The sequence below is a fragment of the Myotis daubentonii genome, chromosome 2, assembly GCF_963259705.1.
Source record: "Myotis daubentonii chromosome 2, mMyoDau2.1, whole genome shotgun sequence".
Taxonomy (NCBI): Eukaryota; Metazoa; Chordata; class Mammalia; order Chiroptera; family Vespertilionidae; genus Myotis; species Myotis daubentonii.
Window position 1 is genome coordinate 3,249,622 of NC_081841.1, and position 15,373 is coordinate 3,264,994.

General features: G+C 51.4%; 1 protein-coding gene across 1 annotated transcript in view; it reads left to right on the plus strand.

Annotated features, from left to right (window-relative positions):
* Nucleotides 1-15,373, plus strand: part of EFCAB6 (EF-hand calcium binding domain 6) — a 135,410-nt gene that overhangs the window by 29,891 nt on the left and 90,146 nt on the right. The window contains exons 7-8 of the mRNA XM_059680844.1: nt 3,861-3,988; nt 10,214-10,362. Of these exons, the coding sequence (XP_059536827.1) occupies nt 3,861-3,988; nt 10,214-10,362 (277 nt within the window). The remainder of the gene's footprint in view (nt 1-3,860; nt 3,989-10,213; nt 10,363-15,373) is intronic.

A 15,373-nucleotide genomic window follows, 5' to 3' on the forward strand; every position in this document is an offset into this window, starting at 1 on the left:
TTTTAGATTTAATTCATTATCTTTATTATAAAAGTGATACATGCTTGTTGCAAAAAAAAGAAAGAAAAAAGAAGCCGGAAAACGCATCAGCACAAAATAGCAGTCCCTGTTGTCCTCCACCTGAATCCTACCACTGCATGCTCTGTGGTGCATTATCTGCCCAGGTTTTGTTTCTGATGCATGGGTGGATGGGTGGGTGGAAGATGGATGGATGGATGGATGGATGGATGGGTGGATGGGTGGAAGATGGATAGATGGGTGAGTGGATGGGTGGGTGGATGGATGGATGGGTGGATGGGTGGGTGGAAGATGGATGGATGGATGGATGGGTGGATGGATGGAAGATGGATGGGTGGGTGGATGGATGGATGGATGGATGGGTGGATGGGTGGGTGGAAGATGGATGGATGGATGGATGGATGGGTGGATGGGTGGAAGATGGATGGATGGATGGATGGATGGGTGGATGGGTGGAAGATGGATAGATGGGTGAGTGGATGGGTGGGTGGATGGATGGATGGGTGGATGGGTGGGTGGAAGATGGATGGATGGATGGATGGGTGGATGGATGGAAGATGGATGGGTGGGTGGATGGATGGATGGATGGATGGGTGGATGGGTGGGTGGAAGATGGATGGATGGATGGATGGGTGGATGGGTGGAAGATGGATGGATGGGTGGGTGGATGGGTGGGTGGATGGATGGATGGATGGGTGGATGGGTGGGTGGAAGATGGATGGATGGATGGATGGATGGGTGGATGGGTGGAAGATGGATGGATGGGTGGGTGGATGGATGGATGGATGGAAGATGGATGGATGGGTGGATGGGTGGATGGGTGGAAGATGGATGGATGGGTGGGTGGAGGATGGATGGATGGGTGGGTGGATGGAAGGGTGGAAGATGGATGGATGGGTGGGTGGATGGATGGATGGATGGAAGATGGATGGATGGATGGGTGGAAGATTGGATGGATGGATGGATGGGTGGGTGGAAGATGGATGGATGGATGGGTGGAAGATGGATGGATGGAAGGAAGATGGATGGATGGGTGGAAGATGGATGGGTGGGTGGATGGAAAATGGATGGATGGATGAATGGGTGGAAGATGGATGGATGGGTAGAAGATGGGTGGATGGATGGATGGGTGGAAGATGGATGGATGGGTAGAAGATGGATGGATGGGTGGAAGATGGATGGATGGATGGATGGATGGATGGGTGGGTGGAAGATGGATGGATGGATGGGTGGAAGATGGATGGATGGAAGGAAGATGGATGGATGGGTGGAAGATGGATGGGTGGGTGGATGGAAAATGGATGGATGGATGAATGGGTGGAAGATGGATGGATGGGTAGAAGATGGGTGGATGGATGGATGGGTGGAAGATGGATGGATGGGTAGAAGATGGATGGATGGGTGGAAGATGGATGGATGGATGGGTGGATGGGTGGAAGATGGATGGATGGGTGGATGGATGGATGGGTGGAAGATGGATGGATGGATGGGTGGAAGATGGATGGATGGGTGGGTGGATGGAAGATGGATGGATGGATGGAAGATGGATGGATGGATGGATGGATGGGTGGAAGATGGATGGATGGAAGATGGATGGATGGATGGGTGGAAGATGGATGGATGGAAGGAAGATGGATGGATGGGTGGAAGATGGATGGGTGGGTGGATGGAAAATGGATGGATGGATGAATGGGTGGAAGATGGATGGATGGGTAGAAGATGGGTGGATGGATGGATGGGTGGAAGATGGATGGATGGGTAGAAGATGGATGGATGGGTGGAAGATGGATGGATGGATGGGTGGATGGGTGGAAGATGGATGGATGGAAGATGGATGGATGGATGGGTGGAAGATGGATGGATGGAAGGAAGATGGATGGATGGGTGGAAGATGGATGGGTGGGTGGATGGAAAATGGATGGATGGATGAATGGGTGGAAGATGGATGGATGGGTAGAAGATGGGTGGATGGATGGATGGGTGGAAGATGGATGGATGGGTAGAAGATGGATGGATGGGTGGAAGATGGATGGATGGATGGATGGATGGATGGGTGGGTGGGTGGAAGATGGATGGATGGATGGGTGGAAGATGGATGGATGGAAGGAAGATGGATGGATGGGTGGAAGATGGATGGGTGGGTGGATGGAAAATGGATGGATGGATGAATGGGTGGAAGATGGATGGATGGGTAGAAGATGGGTGGATGGATGGATGGGTGGAAGATGGATGGATGGGTAGAAGATGGATGGATGGGTGGAAGATGGATGGATGGATGGGTGGATGGGTGGAAGATGGATGGATGGGTGGATGGATGGATGGGTGGAAGATGGATGGATGGATGGGTGGAAGATGGATGGATGGGTGGGTGGATGGAAGATGGATGGATGGATGGAAGATGGATGGATGGATGGATGGATGGGTGGAAGATGGATGGATGGAAGATGGATGGATGGATGGGTGGAAGATGGATGGATGGATGGATGGATGGGTGGGTGGGTGGAAGATGGATGGATGGATGGATGGAAAATGGATGGATGGAAGGAAGATGGATGAAGGGATGGATGGAAGATGGATGCATGGATGGATGGAGATGTATAGGCAAATACAAAAAATAAGTGTTAAAATGAAAATTAAATGATGCTAGTCATCTTTTCTTTTAATCATGAAACAATATATATCAAAGAAAGCTTTCCCCGTGCATTAATTTAGACAGGCACCTTTGTTTTTAATATCTGCGCAGCGTTGCATGCGGGATAAGCCATCATCCATTTACCCAGTCCTCTGTTGATGAGCATCTGCATTGTGCCACGTGCTCCTCTCTCACAGCAGTGCAGGGGGCACCCTGCCCGTGGGCATTTGCCGGGGGACCCTCTCGTTCCTTTGCTACAAGGTTGTAGCAGGGACTTGGCAGTGCTCCGGGGCTGGTTTTCTCTACACAGGCTGGAACTCACTGATTTCTTTCTTTATCGTTCCCTTTAATCCTTGCCTATGTGACAAGTAGAAAACGTTAAATTGTGTTTTTTTAAAGATATTTTTTATTGATTTCAGAGAGGATGGGAAAGGAAGAGAGAGAAAAATCAAAGATGAGAGAGTCATTGATCGGTGGCCTCCTGCACACCCCCTATTTGGGATGGAGTCCGCAACCCGGGGACGTGCCCTGACCAGGAATTGAACCACGACCTCCTGGTTCATAGGTCAAACTTACTTTAATTAGACTATTAAGATTACCAATGAGTTTGAGCCATTTTTCATATATTTGTTGGATTTTTTTTAGTCCTTTTTATGGGAATTGCCTGTTTATTATCTTAGTCTATTGCTCTATTGAGTATATTTATCTTATTGATTTGTAAAAGCTACTCATATATTATGGAAATTAACCTGTATTTCTCATGTATATTAGCAATAGTTTTCCCCACTCATTTTCTTTCATTGTTATGTGTGTGTGTGTGTTGTTTTTTCCAAATAAAAATAAATATATTGTTGGACCTAGTCATTATTTAAGTGATTTCTGGCTTGAAAGTGTTCCTTAGAAAGGACTTCTCACACAAATGCTATGTGTTATGTGATATTCATCTTCATTTTCTTCTATTACAGTTTTATTATTCTACTCACTGTACACTTGGCTCTATCTAAGGTTTATCTGAGGATAAGATAACAAAGAGATTAATTTTTTTTAATGTTCATCCAGTTACTTTAATACCATTTATTACGTAGTTCATCATGGTTTGGTGTATTCGAGCCTCAATTTCTACCAGTCAGGTTATGATGAAAAGGAAACATTTAATATTTAATCGTGCCTCTGACAATATTAATAACCTAAAGCTCTTCCATTTTAATAGGGGCCTCAGGGGAGAATCAACAAGCAAAAACTGCCACTAGGGACTGTGTCCTCCGCTGTCCCGATGCACCCGAAAGCCACTGGGAAGACCGCTCCTTGGATGAAATCGGCAGGGCCTTTTGCCAGCAGGTGAGGGTGTCTTCCCAGTGCCAGGTTCTCCAAGTGGGCAGAGGGGTCGCGTGGAATACCATTAGGTCAAACGTCGTCAGACGTCGGTTCTAACGTTAGTTTTGCTCCTGTCTCCATCCCCCCAAACTCTACTTCCCCATCTCCTACTAACACTAACACATTGATGACAGTGATGATGCTGAGACCTGGGTTAAGTGACTGCTTTGTGTTACTCACACACTGAATCTCCTAAGAAATATTTAGGACATATAAAAACAGGATGCAGCTGCCCTGGCCTGGTGGCTCAGCTGGTAGGAGTGTTGTCCTGTGCACCACAAGGGCGCGGGTTCGACCCCTGGTCCAGAGGCAGCCGACCCATGTTTCTCTCTCTCTCTCTCTCTCTCTCTCTCAAAACATATCCTCAGGTGAGGATGAAAACAACATGACACAAATAAAATACAGGAAACTTGCATCAGTAAAGAGGTCTTTCCTAGTTCTTGGATTGGAAGATTCACTATTAATGCCTGCTCTCGCGATTAGGACCTTTTCTTTTGGAAAGTTATAATGGAGGACGGATCCGCCCACAGATGGAAAGTTTATGAAGGTAGAATAATGCAGATGGTATGGCACTGGGCCCGTAGTGGACGTTCAAGGTGATTTGAAACAGTAGTTGGATAATAGCGCAATTTTTACGTGTGAATTCAGCTTATGATTTGAGGTGTGGAGGGACGGGAAGTGGAATTTCACTAATGATTATTGGGATAATTCTAGCCATTTGGGGGGGGGGGAGCTGTAAACTTCCCCTCTTCACACCAAATGCATTCTATATGCATCCACTATTTAAATTTAAAAGTAAATAATGTGGGTGAAACCATTTTAAGATTGACATTTAGACTTTTAAATGTGACGTAAAGCCCGAAAACCATAAAGAAGAAGATTCATAAATTAGACTGCATTGAAACGGAAAGGCTCCTACAGCAAAACTTCATACAAGCAAATGATAAGCTTGGCGAAAAGTGTGCCATGTAAACAGGAGAGAAGCAATAACCGCTCTAACATAGGTAGCACTCTTACAAATTCTTCATATAAAATTGTCAGCAGGAAATTGTCAGTGAGGAAAAAATTAAGAAAAGCCAGTGGTGATGAGGGTACCAGACAAGTGAGCACCGAATAGACTCTTGGTCAGTTGGTGAAACTTGTTGTTGTTAATGAATTTATTGGTTTCATCAAAACATGGGTATTACAAATCATAAATGCGGGCAATTCTGAAAACCGTAAAGGAGGAAGTAATACACTATTCAGAGTCTCCCTTCCAGCAGTGATCAAAGGCAACATTTGGGAACGTAATTCCAGGCCTGTCTCGATTCACAAACGCAGAAGGATGGCTGCGTGGTGGCTGGGCGGGCGGGTACATCCAGAGAAACAGTTTTCTAAGGAGAGAACCAGGCCCCTTCGATGTAAATTCCTCTGGGCTGCCTACCTGCCAGGCACCTCACAGGAGCCCTCCCATTCAGCCTTCCCAGCCACTCCGTGCGGTAGGCACTCTTATCATCCCTTTCAAGTTGGGGAAACTGAGGCACAAAGCAGTTTAATGACTTGCCCCAGGTTACACTGCCAGTAAGTTTTGGAGCCACGTTTAAGCCCCTGGTCCTTTCCCGGCCGGCGTGGCTCAGTGGTTGAGTGTCCACCTATGAACCAGGAGGCCACGGTTCGATCCCAGTCAGGGCACAGGCCCAGGTTGCGGGCTCGGTTCCCGGTGTGGGGCGTGCAGGAGGCAGCCAATCAATGATTCTCTCTCATCATTGATGTTTCTCTCTCTCTCCCTCTCCCTCCCTCTCTGAAATCAATACAAATAATAAATAAATAAATAAATAAATGCCCCCAGTCCTTGCTCACAGTGCTGTCCTCACGTGAAGCCAGACATTTCTGAACTGTGGGTAGATGTGTCATCACTCAGGAGTCGTGAGGACCCGGAGGGGCTTCGAGGCGAGAAAAGAGCTGAAGACAGGCATTAGGAGCTAAGCGATGGCGGTGTTTGAAGTTGTCTCACTGCAGACGGGAGGGCTGCTCTCTGCTTGGACACCCAGCGTGACCGTGACCGTGACCGTGACCGGCACTTCCTGGGTCTCCCCGGCCTCCCACCCTCCCTCCCGCCTCGCGGTTCTCGCGGTTTATGTTTTGTTCTTAGAGTCCCTGGTGTTGACACTCTGTCCTGTCACCATGGCTCCCTGGGGCTCTGCCCCTGTTGCACTTGCACATGGACTTAGGGCCACGCTTGCTGGGCTGGTGGGCGCCTTTCAGAGCTCTTCATCCTGACCTGTCAGTCGGCTGACCTCGCTGTCAAGCACTTCCCTCAGGAACGGCCTGTGGGGCTTCCCCTTCTTGTCTCATGTCGGAGCCCGTCTCCTGTTGCTTTTTCCGGGAACAACACCGGCACTCTCTCTGTTTCTCACGGCGTGTTTCCATCGTCTGCTGGCACTGGGCGCCTGGAGAAGCGGCCGAGGTCACCTGGTCCCCCTGTAGGTGGCTCCCCCCCCCCCCCCCCCCCGATGCCTGAAGTACTGTCTCTGGATCCTTGGAATTAAAAAGCAAACGAAGCGGTCCTGGCGGGGGGCACGTCCAGCTTCCTGGGGCACAGAGTTCTCATGTGCAGACTTGTTCTTTCATTTCAGGGACGTCTCCCCGTGTCCATCACTAGATTCTCCCGCCCCCCCCCCCCCTGCTCTCCCCGCCCCCCCACACCACCGGGCCTGTCCTGACAGCCGCCCCTCCCCCCTGCTCTCCCCCCCTCCCCCCACACCACCGGGCCTGTCCTGACAGCCGCCCCCCCCACACACCACCGGGCCTGTCCTGACAGCCGCCCCTCCCCCCTGCTCTCCCCCTCCTCCCCCCACACCACCAGGCCTGTCCTGACAGCCGCCCCCCCCCCCACCGGGCCTGTCCTGACAGCCGCCCCCCCCACACACCACCGGGCCTGTCCTGACAGCCGCCCCTCCCCCCTGCTCTCCCCCTCCTCCCCCCACACCACCAGGCCTGTCCTGACAGCCGCCCCCCCACCACCGGGCCTGTCCTGACAGCCGCCCCCCCCCCACACACACCACCGGGCCTGTCCTGACAGCCGCCCCCCCCCCACACCACCGGGCTGTCCTGACAGCCGCCCCCCCCCTGCTCTCCCCCCCGCCCCTCCCCCACCCGCTTAGTCAGTGTGGTTTTGCTGGGCTTCGCCGAGTTATCTCCAGCCGCCCCTCCTCCGTGGGCTCGGATCCCAGCCTCGGCGCATGTTCTTGCTGATCCTGATTGGTTTATTAGTTCGTATTGCTCTTAATTTTGTTTTCTATTCCCTTAGCTTTGAAATATCCCTTCTCATCTCTTTTTATTGTTTTATCAACTTGTCTTCAAGCTTCTCTTTCAACGAATTCATATTTTTATTTAGTTTCTTTTTATGGCACCAAACCTTTGCAGGTGATGTGTTTGTATTTTTTCGTATTATGTTTCTTTAAAAAAAATTTTTTTTTCCTGTGAGGTTCCTTTGGAAAGCTTAGTGTTTTCTTTTTATTTATTTCTTATTTTTTAAAATATATTTTTATTGATTTCAGAGAGGAAGGGAGCTGGAGAGAGAGATAGAAACATCAATGATGAGAGAGAATCATGGATGAGCTGCCTCCTGCACGCCCCACACTGGGGATGGAGCCCGCAGCCCGGGCCTGTGCCCTGAGTGGGAACTGAACCGTGACCTCCTGGTTCACAGGTCGGTGCTCAACCCCTGAGCTGTGCCGGCCGGGCTTCTATGACGTTTCCATGCCGTCTGCGTGCTTGGCCTTCCACTGGACACTTGTTTGTGCGCAGAGCTGCGAGACTATCGCCGTCCATCCTGGCGGTGCTTAGGCCAGAGTCCTCTTCTTGCGGAGGGCGCCCCACTGTCATCTGCACGCCGAGCAGTTTCCCGTTTTCCAAACCCGCACAGCGCACGCTCCCCTGGGCACCGACACCTGGAGCCCGTCTGTGCTGACCCATTCGCTGCTGCCCCGCGTGGCCGGGCACAGTCGGTGCCCTGCGGAAGGCTCTCTGGGAATCCCGCCGGAGTGCGGGCGCTGGCGAGGGTGTGGGGCGCTCACCGCTCAGCTCCGTGGAGGTGCCAGCCTGTTTCCAGGTTCAGTGTACGCCCCGCAGACCTGGGAGCGCCTGTTGTCCCACAGGCTCACCGGCACTCAAAGTGAGAGTTCCCATTTTCACCGTGTGAGGCAGGCGAGGTGTCATCTCAGCCACGCTTTCCAGTTTTACTTTTTAAAAAACCTGATGTGTCAAATGGTTTCTGTGCAACATTTATTTGGAACATTCTTGGTTAAAAAATCCGTTTTTAACAAATATTTAATGAGTTTGCCTACTTCCTGCAAATTGTGCCTCATTCTAGGTAATTATTAGTGAACAGAACAGACATGGTCTCTGCTTTCGGGAGGGCGGCATGATGGTGCTCCAGGGAGAGAGGTGTCAAATCCAGACACACACACACACACACACACATTTACACACGTACACTCTCACACACATTCATAGTCACACACGTTCACAAATTTACACACTCACACTCACACTCACACTGTCATAAATACAGTTGTTCCTGAGGGAGTGACAGCAAAGGAGAGGTGCTACGAGAGACTTACAAGGGGGTTGGATCTAGATCGGGGGCCAGGAAACATTTAAACAAAGTAAACGTGTAAACAGAAACGGGCGCAGCTTTCGGGTGTCCCCATGTGTCACGTGAGTGTGATGCCGACACGTGCCAGTCTCGGGAAACAGCTGGCGGCGGGCTGTCAGCGAAAGCACTGCCCGTGGTGCCGGCGGGCATGGCCGCGCTGCGCGGAAGGGCTGCCCGTGCCCCCGTGGTGCCGGTGGACATGGCCGCGCTGCGCGGAAGGGCTGCCCGTGCCCCCGTGGTGCCGGCGGGCATGGCCGCGCTGCGCGGAAGGGCTGCCCGTGCCCCCGTGGTGCCGGCGGGCATGGCCGCGCTGCGCGGAAGGGCTGCCCGTGCTCCCGTGGTGCCGGCGGGCATGGCCGCGCTGCGCGGAAGGGCTGCCCGTGCCCCCGTGGTGCCGGCGGCGCTGGGGGCCCGGTAACGACTGGGCGGTGAGACGCCCGCGATCCACGCATCCTTCCTTGTGCTTTGCTGACTTGCTTGCTTTTTCATCTTTTGCTTCTGTATTAACAAGGACGGTGAAAATTCCTGAAAGGTTAGGCATGTCCCAGAGATCCCCCTTCTGTGTCACTCCCTCTCTTTCTCTAAAAACGCCGATGTCAGAACCGCTCCGGACACAAACCTCATCGGAGACCAAACGTCCGGAAGATGCTGACGGCGGGTTCATGGGTGCACGCAGCTCTGGTCTCTCCTGAGTGCAATTTGGTGCGATTTACACAACTTTCTAAGAAGCTTAGGCTCTGTGATTCTCTAAATATTTTCAGAGCTTTCCCCTAGGTGTCCAGTACTCCTGGGCGCTCTGCGGAAGTTTGAATGCTTCTCACGTTGTGGACAGAGACTCTTGTTCATATATTTCCATGTCCCGGCAGCTTTTCTAAAAAGTCACCTTTCATGCCTAGTTGGTGGCAGGTTTGTTTACCTTCTTACCCAGTTAGTGAGCCGGAAACCTGGAGGGGGACAGGGCGGGGGTGGCAGCCCTGGAGAACGTCTTCATCCCTCAGCAACAAACAGCAGGAATACAGTCCTCGTAGCATTTTCTGAGTCACAGAATGAATCTGGTTCACCTCTCACCGCATTTGCAAAGTCCTGTGAGCAAAGCTCAGTCACCGGCTCCTTGTAATTCTCCATTAAAGAATGAAGAAATGTCCAGTGTGAGCTGTTTATGAGCCCTTAGCACTGCTCCTCACTCTAAAGCCACTTGCGTTTTTAATGAGAGGCACTGCTTTCCCTGTGATGGACTGTCGGGAGGAGCAGAGGACGGGCGCAGCGGGAAGGGTAGGGAGTGAGGTGCATGGCCTGGCAGGCCCGCCTGCCCTCAGCCTGCGTGTGAGGGCGCTGCTCCGGGCGCTACGGGTCCTGGGAGCCTGCCTGCCCGCAGCGAGCAGCGTGGCCGGGCCCTGTTCTGCAGGAGCTCAGCATTAGCCTGTGAGCTTCAGCACCTGCCATCGCACTTTCTGATCAGAAAGTGTGAAGAGGTTTCCGTAAAAAGGAGGTGGAGCCGCTCTGGGCAGCTGGTGCCTGTGACTGCCACGCTCTCATTTAATCCCTTGCAGCTGTCCAAGTGCCGTGAGAAGGTGGAGAAGGCTCTGAGCGCCGGGGACCCCTCCAAGTGCGGGTACATCTCCCTCAACTACCTCAAGATCGTGCTGGACTCCTTCGTGTTCCAGCTGCCGCGGAGGGTCTTCATCCCGCTGATGAAACGGTGAGAGTCCGCTGCTCCCTGGACATCTTTTCCCTCCCCGTCGGCCGCGAGGGGAGGAGCGCCTCCTTTATTTCTATTAAATGCTTCGGGCTTTTCGCTGCTGAACGCACGCGCGGAAGCAAAGAGACTGAGGACCAATGCGCACAGGTCCCCACGCCCTCAGCCCCAGGTGTTTTTGAAACAAGCACCAGACGTCACGTTTCACTGGCTAGATCTCCAGGCGGTAAGAGCTCTGTAGAAACCTGTGGAACCGTCTCCACACCTCGGAGAGTTACCGATGATGATGTCCAGTCAGGGTTCAGACGTGACCGGTTGTCTCCCATTTTCTTTTATGACGTGTATTTGAGTCCGGATCCAAATCAGGCCGCACACCAGCGGGTGGGTTTGCCACAATTCTCTGCGATCGCAGGCCCCTCTCCATCTACTCATCATCCCCGTAAGGCGCGTGTAGGAGGCGCGCTTTGTTACGAGGAGTTTCTTAGGACACAGATCTGACGGTGGTGCCCACAGTGGCAGCCAGGATGCCCTCCCGCCTCCCTCCCCAGCCCGCCTGGAACGGGTAGGTCTGTAGACCCACGTCCAGTCTGGGGGCAAGAATTCTCCAAAAGGGACTGCTGGGCTCCCCCGGCGATGTGCGCAGCACGCTGGCCGGACTCGTGTGCCCTTGGGCCGGAGTCCGCCGAGCGGTGATGGCCCCGGGGGTCATCCCTGCTCTTATTGGTGCGGCTGCTTCTGCCATGAAAGTGTCCCCTCCCCAGTGACGTGGCGACAATGAGGCCCCACCAACCTAAGACAGGCGGGAGACCCTGGGCTTCCTAGCACCTTCCTAGAGCAATGAGCCATCTGTCTCGAGAAACAGTACCAACCCATTTTGATTTGTTGCGGTTGTCATTCTCATTGATACTCAGTCTGTTCCATTGTGGGCGGGGGGCGGGGTCGGTGGGGAGCCTTTTGCGTCTGCCCCGAGGCCGCTGCTGCCACCCTCAGAGTCTGTGTCACTCTCCTGCTTTCCGGCTGACACGTGCTCCGGCTCCTCGGGTCATCTCTTGGCCCCGACCTGGAATCAGCCATTTCTCCAGGATCCGTTTCCTTCCCGTTGGGAGTGGTGTGTGGAGACTGAACTCTGGGTGAGGAGCTCAGAGAACCTTTCGCAGGGGAGGTCGGGTGGAGGCTAATGGGCAGATTGTCTTTCGGAGCTCTGGTCACTGCTGGCCCTCGGGTGACCTCGAAAGGAAAGGCCTAGGAGAAGGAAGAGGAAGAAGGGGTGCTAAGCTAGACCAGCGGGCCATTTCCCACTGCACCCCCTTTCCTTCTCCGCGCCCTGTGTCTGCAGAGTCGCCACGTACGGCCACCTGCCTCCCACAGTGAAGGGCGCAGTGTGGCCCGGGAGCGAGTGCGCCCGTGGGCCAGCAAGCAGCTGTGGGCCCCCTGTGCACGGTGACATTCTGCAGGATTGCCTTCTTGGATAACTGAAAGTTACACAGACATTTCTTTTTAGCTCATTTTCAAAACGATACAAGTAGTAATTTAATAGCAGCAAGAAAAATCAAAACCAGGAAGTCACCACCCACCTCACGTAGCAAATTTACTGTTTTCATTTCCCACACTCTCTTCTGCTTTGTGTCCGCATACATCTATAACTTTTACATATTTGTAATCCGCGTGTGTCTCCAGTTTTATATTGTGCTTTTTAAAATAGGAATGCATATTACAGACATTCTTCATACTGGCGTTGTCTTCCGAGTTGTAAGTGTAATGGATACATGTTGAGTGCTTCTCTCTGCGGACATTGGAGGGGGGTGCTAAGAAGGCGGAAATCAGTGTGGCCGACCAGGGTGGTGGCGGCGGTGAGGACGGTGACAGGTGCGGGGAGTGAGCGTAGTAGGAGGCCACTGCAGCCAGCACCGTGCTTCCGGGATAGCCTGTTCCAGCCAGCAACCCGGGGTTTCCTGAGTCGTGCCCTTTCCCGCATTCACCCAGAGGTCCCGGTGGAACAGGGCACGTGTGACAATGGCAAGGTGAATGCCCAGAGGCTTAATAACATGAGTTGTAAATTAGGTGTGTCCCCTGGTGCATGTATGTGGAAGTAAAGACTTGTCATATCCTCCTGGTCAATGATCCCTTTAGAAGTATAGATACCTTTTAATCCCTCTGACTTTTATAATCTACCTTAACTGATTTAAAAAGAATATATTCTTACTAGAGGCCCAGTGCACAAAATTTGTGCACTTGGAGGGTTCCCTCAGCCTGGCCTGTGCCCTCTCGCAGTCTGGAAGCTCTTGGGGGATGTCTGACTGCCGGCCCTACCCCGACTGCCGGCCCTACCCCGAATGCCAGGCCTACCCCGACTGCCGGGCCTAACCCAGCAGTTGAACATCCTTATTGCTGCCTAGGAGGCGGAAGAGGCCGCCGCCACCGCCGCTGCACTCACCAGCTGTGAGCCCGGCTCAGGGCTTCTGGCTGAGCGGCGCTCTCCCTGTGGGAGTGCACTTACCACTAGGAGGCAGCTCCTGCATTGAGCATCTGCCCCCTGGTGGTCAGTGCATGTCATCGCAGCTGGTCGTTCTGCCGTTTGGTCCATTTGCATATTAGCCTTTTATTATATAGGATTGATTTTAGGGAGAGGGAGAGAGAGAGAAAAAAACATGGATGAGAGAGAGCCACATCCATCAGTTGCCTCCCATACACACCCTGACTTGGGATCCAACCCGCAACCTGGGTATGGGCCCTGACCAGGAATCAAATTGGCAACCTTTTGGTGCCACTCCGGCTGGGCACCCTTAGCTGATATTAAAATATGCATAACAGTTTTCTTTAGATTTCTACTTGTCAGGTATATCTTTCCCCGAACTTTTACTTTCGCTCTTTGGTCGTCATATTCTGTATCTGCTTTTTCAAAATTCTGAAATGAACATCTTTGCCTTTTCAATGGTAAATTTTAGTCTGTTTCCATTTATTGTGATGGCTGTCTTGGATTTTTCCTACCACTTTATTTTGTACTGTCTTATTTACTCAGCTGGTCTTTTATCTCCTTCTCAATCATGTTTGGTTCTGAGTTTTCCTTATCACTGTTTTCTCTCCACTATCTAGAGCAGGGGTCCTCAAACTACGGCCCGCCGGCCACATGCAAATACAAATATTGTATTTGTTCCCGTTTTGTTTTTTTACTTCAAAATAAGATATGTGCAGTGTGTATTGGAATTTGTTCATAGGTGTTTTTTTTTAAACTATAGTCCGGCCCTCCAACGGTCTGAGGGACAGTGAACTGGCCCCCTGTTTAAAAAGTTTGAGGACCCCTGATCTAGAGACTTAAATATTTTCTTTCTATTCTTGTGGAGATTACCCTTAAATTTGTAAAATGTGCTCTAAACTTATAAAGCCCAATGCTAACCCATATTTCTGCTGTTGTGAATGAAACATGCACCTTACCTTCCACATTACTGTCACCTGGTGCTCTGATCCCTCCTTGTTTTGACAGCACCAGAATTAGTTGTTGCTATTATTATTATTATTATTATTATTATTATTATTATTATTTAACTAGAGGCTTAGCGCATGAAACCATGCACGAGTAGGGTCCCTAGGCCTACCCTGCAACCAGGGCCACCTTCCACCCGTACGCCAGTCCCCAGTCCCGCCCCACTGCTGACACCCACCCCAGTTCCCCATTTGCCATCTGGCAAGCTATTGGAGCCTGCAGGCTGGGGGGAGGGACCAAGACGTCTGCCTTCCACCCGCTCGCCAGTCCCCAGTCCTGCCCCACTGCTGCCACCCACCCCGGTTCCCTGTGGTTCCCCGTTGGCCATCCAGTGATAGGAGCCTGTAGGCTGGGAGGAGGGACCGAGAGGTGGTCAATGCACCTCATAGCAGCTGGCTGATCGGTTGTTCAGGTCATTACGCCATATGGTTGCTGGCCTTTTATTATATAGGATGTGGTCTATACTTGTCTGGATTTTCTCACGTTTACTAGCACGTTTGCTCATCACTGCTTCCTAAGTCTCACTCCTTCCTTCTGAATTCCATTTCCTGAAGGATGTCCTTTAGTTGTCCTTTCAGTGAGGTCCTGTGAGGGGTGAGTTCAGTTTTGTTTTCAAACAGTGTCTGTTTCTGCCGGGGTCTAGCCCCAGCGGGTCCAGGGGTCCCCAAAGGTGTAGACGGAGTCGGCGAAGAAGGAAGGACACGGAGACAGTGTTCAGTTGATCAGCAGCCTAGCCAGGATCTCCAGCCAGGATCTCCAGCCAAGTTCTGGTCTGGATCTCCAGAGAGGTTCTGCTTCGGATCTCCAGCCAGGTTCAGTCACCAGGTTCTAGTCAGGTTCTCTTGCCATGTTCTATAGTCAGGTTCAGTCCAGGATTTATTGCCATGTTCTCTCCAGCGAAGTTCTTCTGTCTCCAGGCTCCATGTAGGTTCTGTCTTCTGAATTCTGTGTTCTAAGTTCTCCGTGTTTCTGTCTTGTTACAACTGTATTTATACCAGTTGATTCAATCCTATCAATCTCTATTACAAAGGTTAGGGCGTTTCTTATCTCCATTCCAGGGAGAAAAGATTATGTAGTTTAAGCATGATTGTTCGTAGTTAAAGGGATTAATTACCCGCCTGGCACTTAGTTGAGGGGTTTTATTCCCTCCCTAACTTCAGGGAAAAATTCCTACCTGGGGAAACAACCTTTCTCGGAGAGGTGACCTTGGTTAAAACACACAGCGCTAAGGAGAGCAAACATATTAAGAAGAGTATGCCATATATGCCAGGTCCCTTGAAACAGTAAGGATGGACCGGCTCCTGGCATGTTTCCCCTGACTGATTAGTGAACATTGAACAGGGAGTGGAACGCGTGTTTGAGAGTTATTCCTCGCAGGCCCTAGAAGGCATTGTTCCTGGTGGGTTCCCGCTTGCTGTTTCCCTCAGTTGCATGATAAGCTTTTCAGGTTGAAGTTCACGTCCTATATAATAAAAGGCTAATATGCTAAGTGTCCAGTTGTCTGTTCAACCAATCAAAGCGTAATATGCTAAT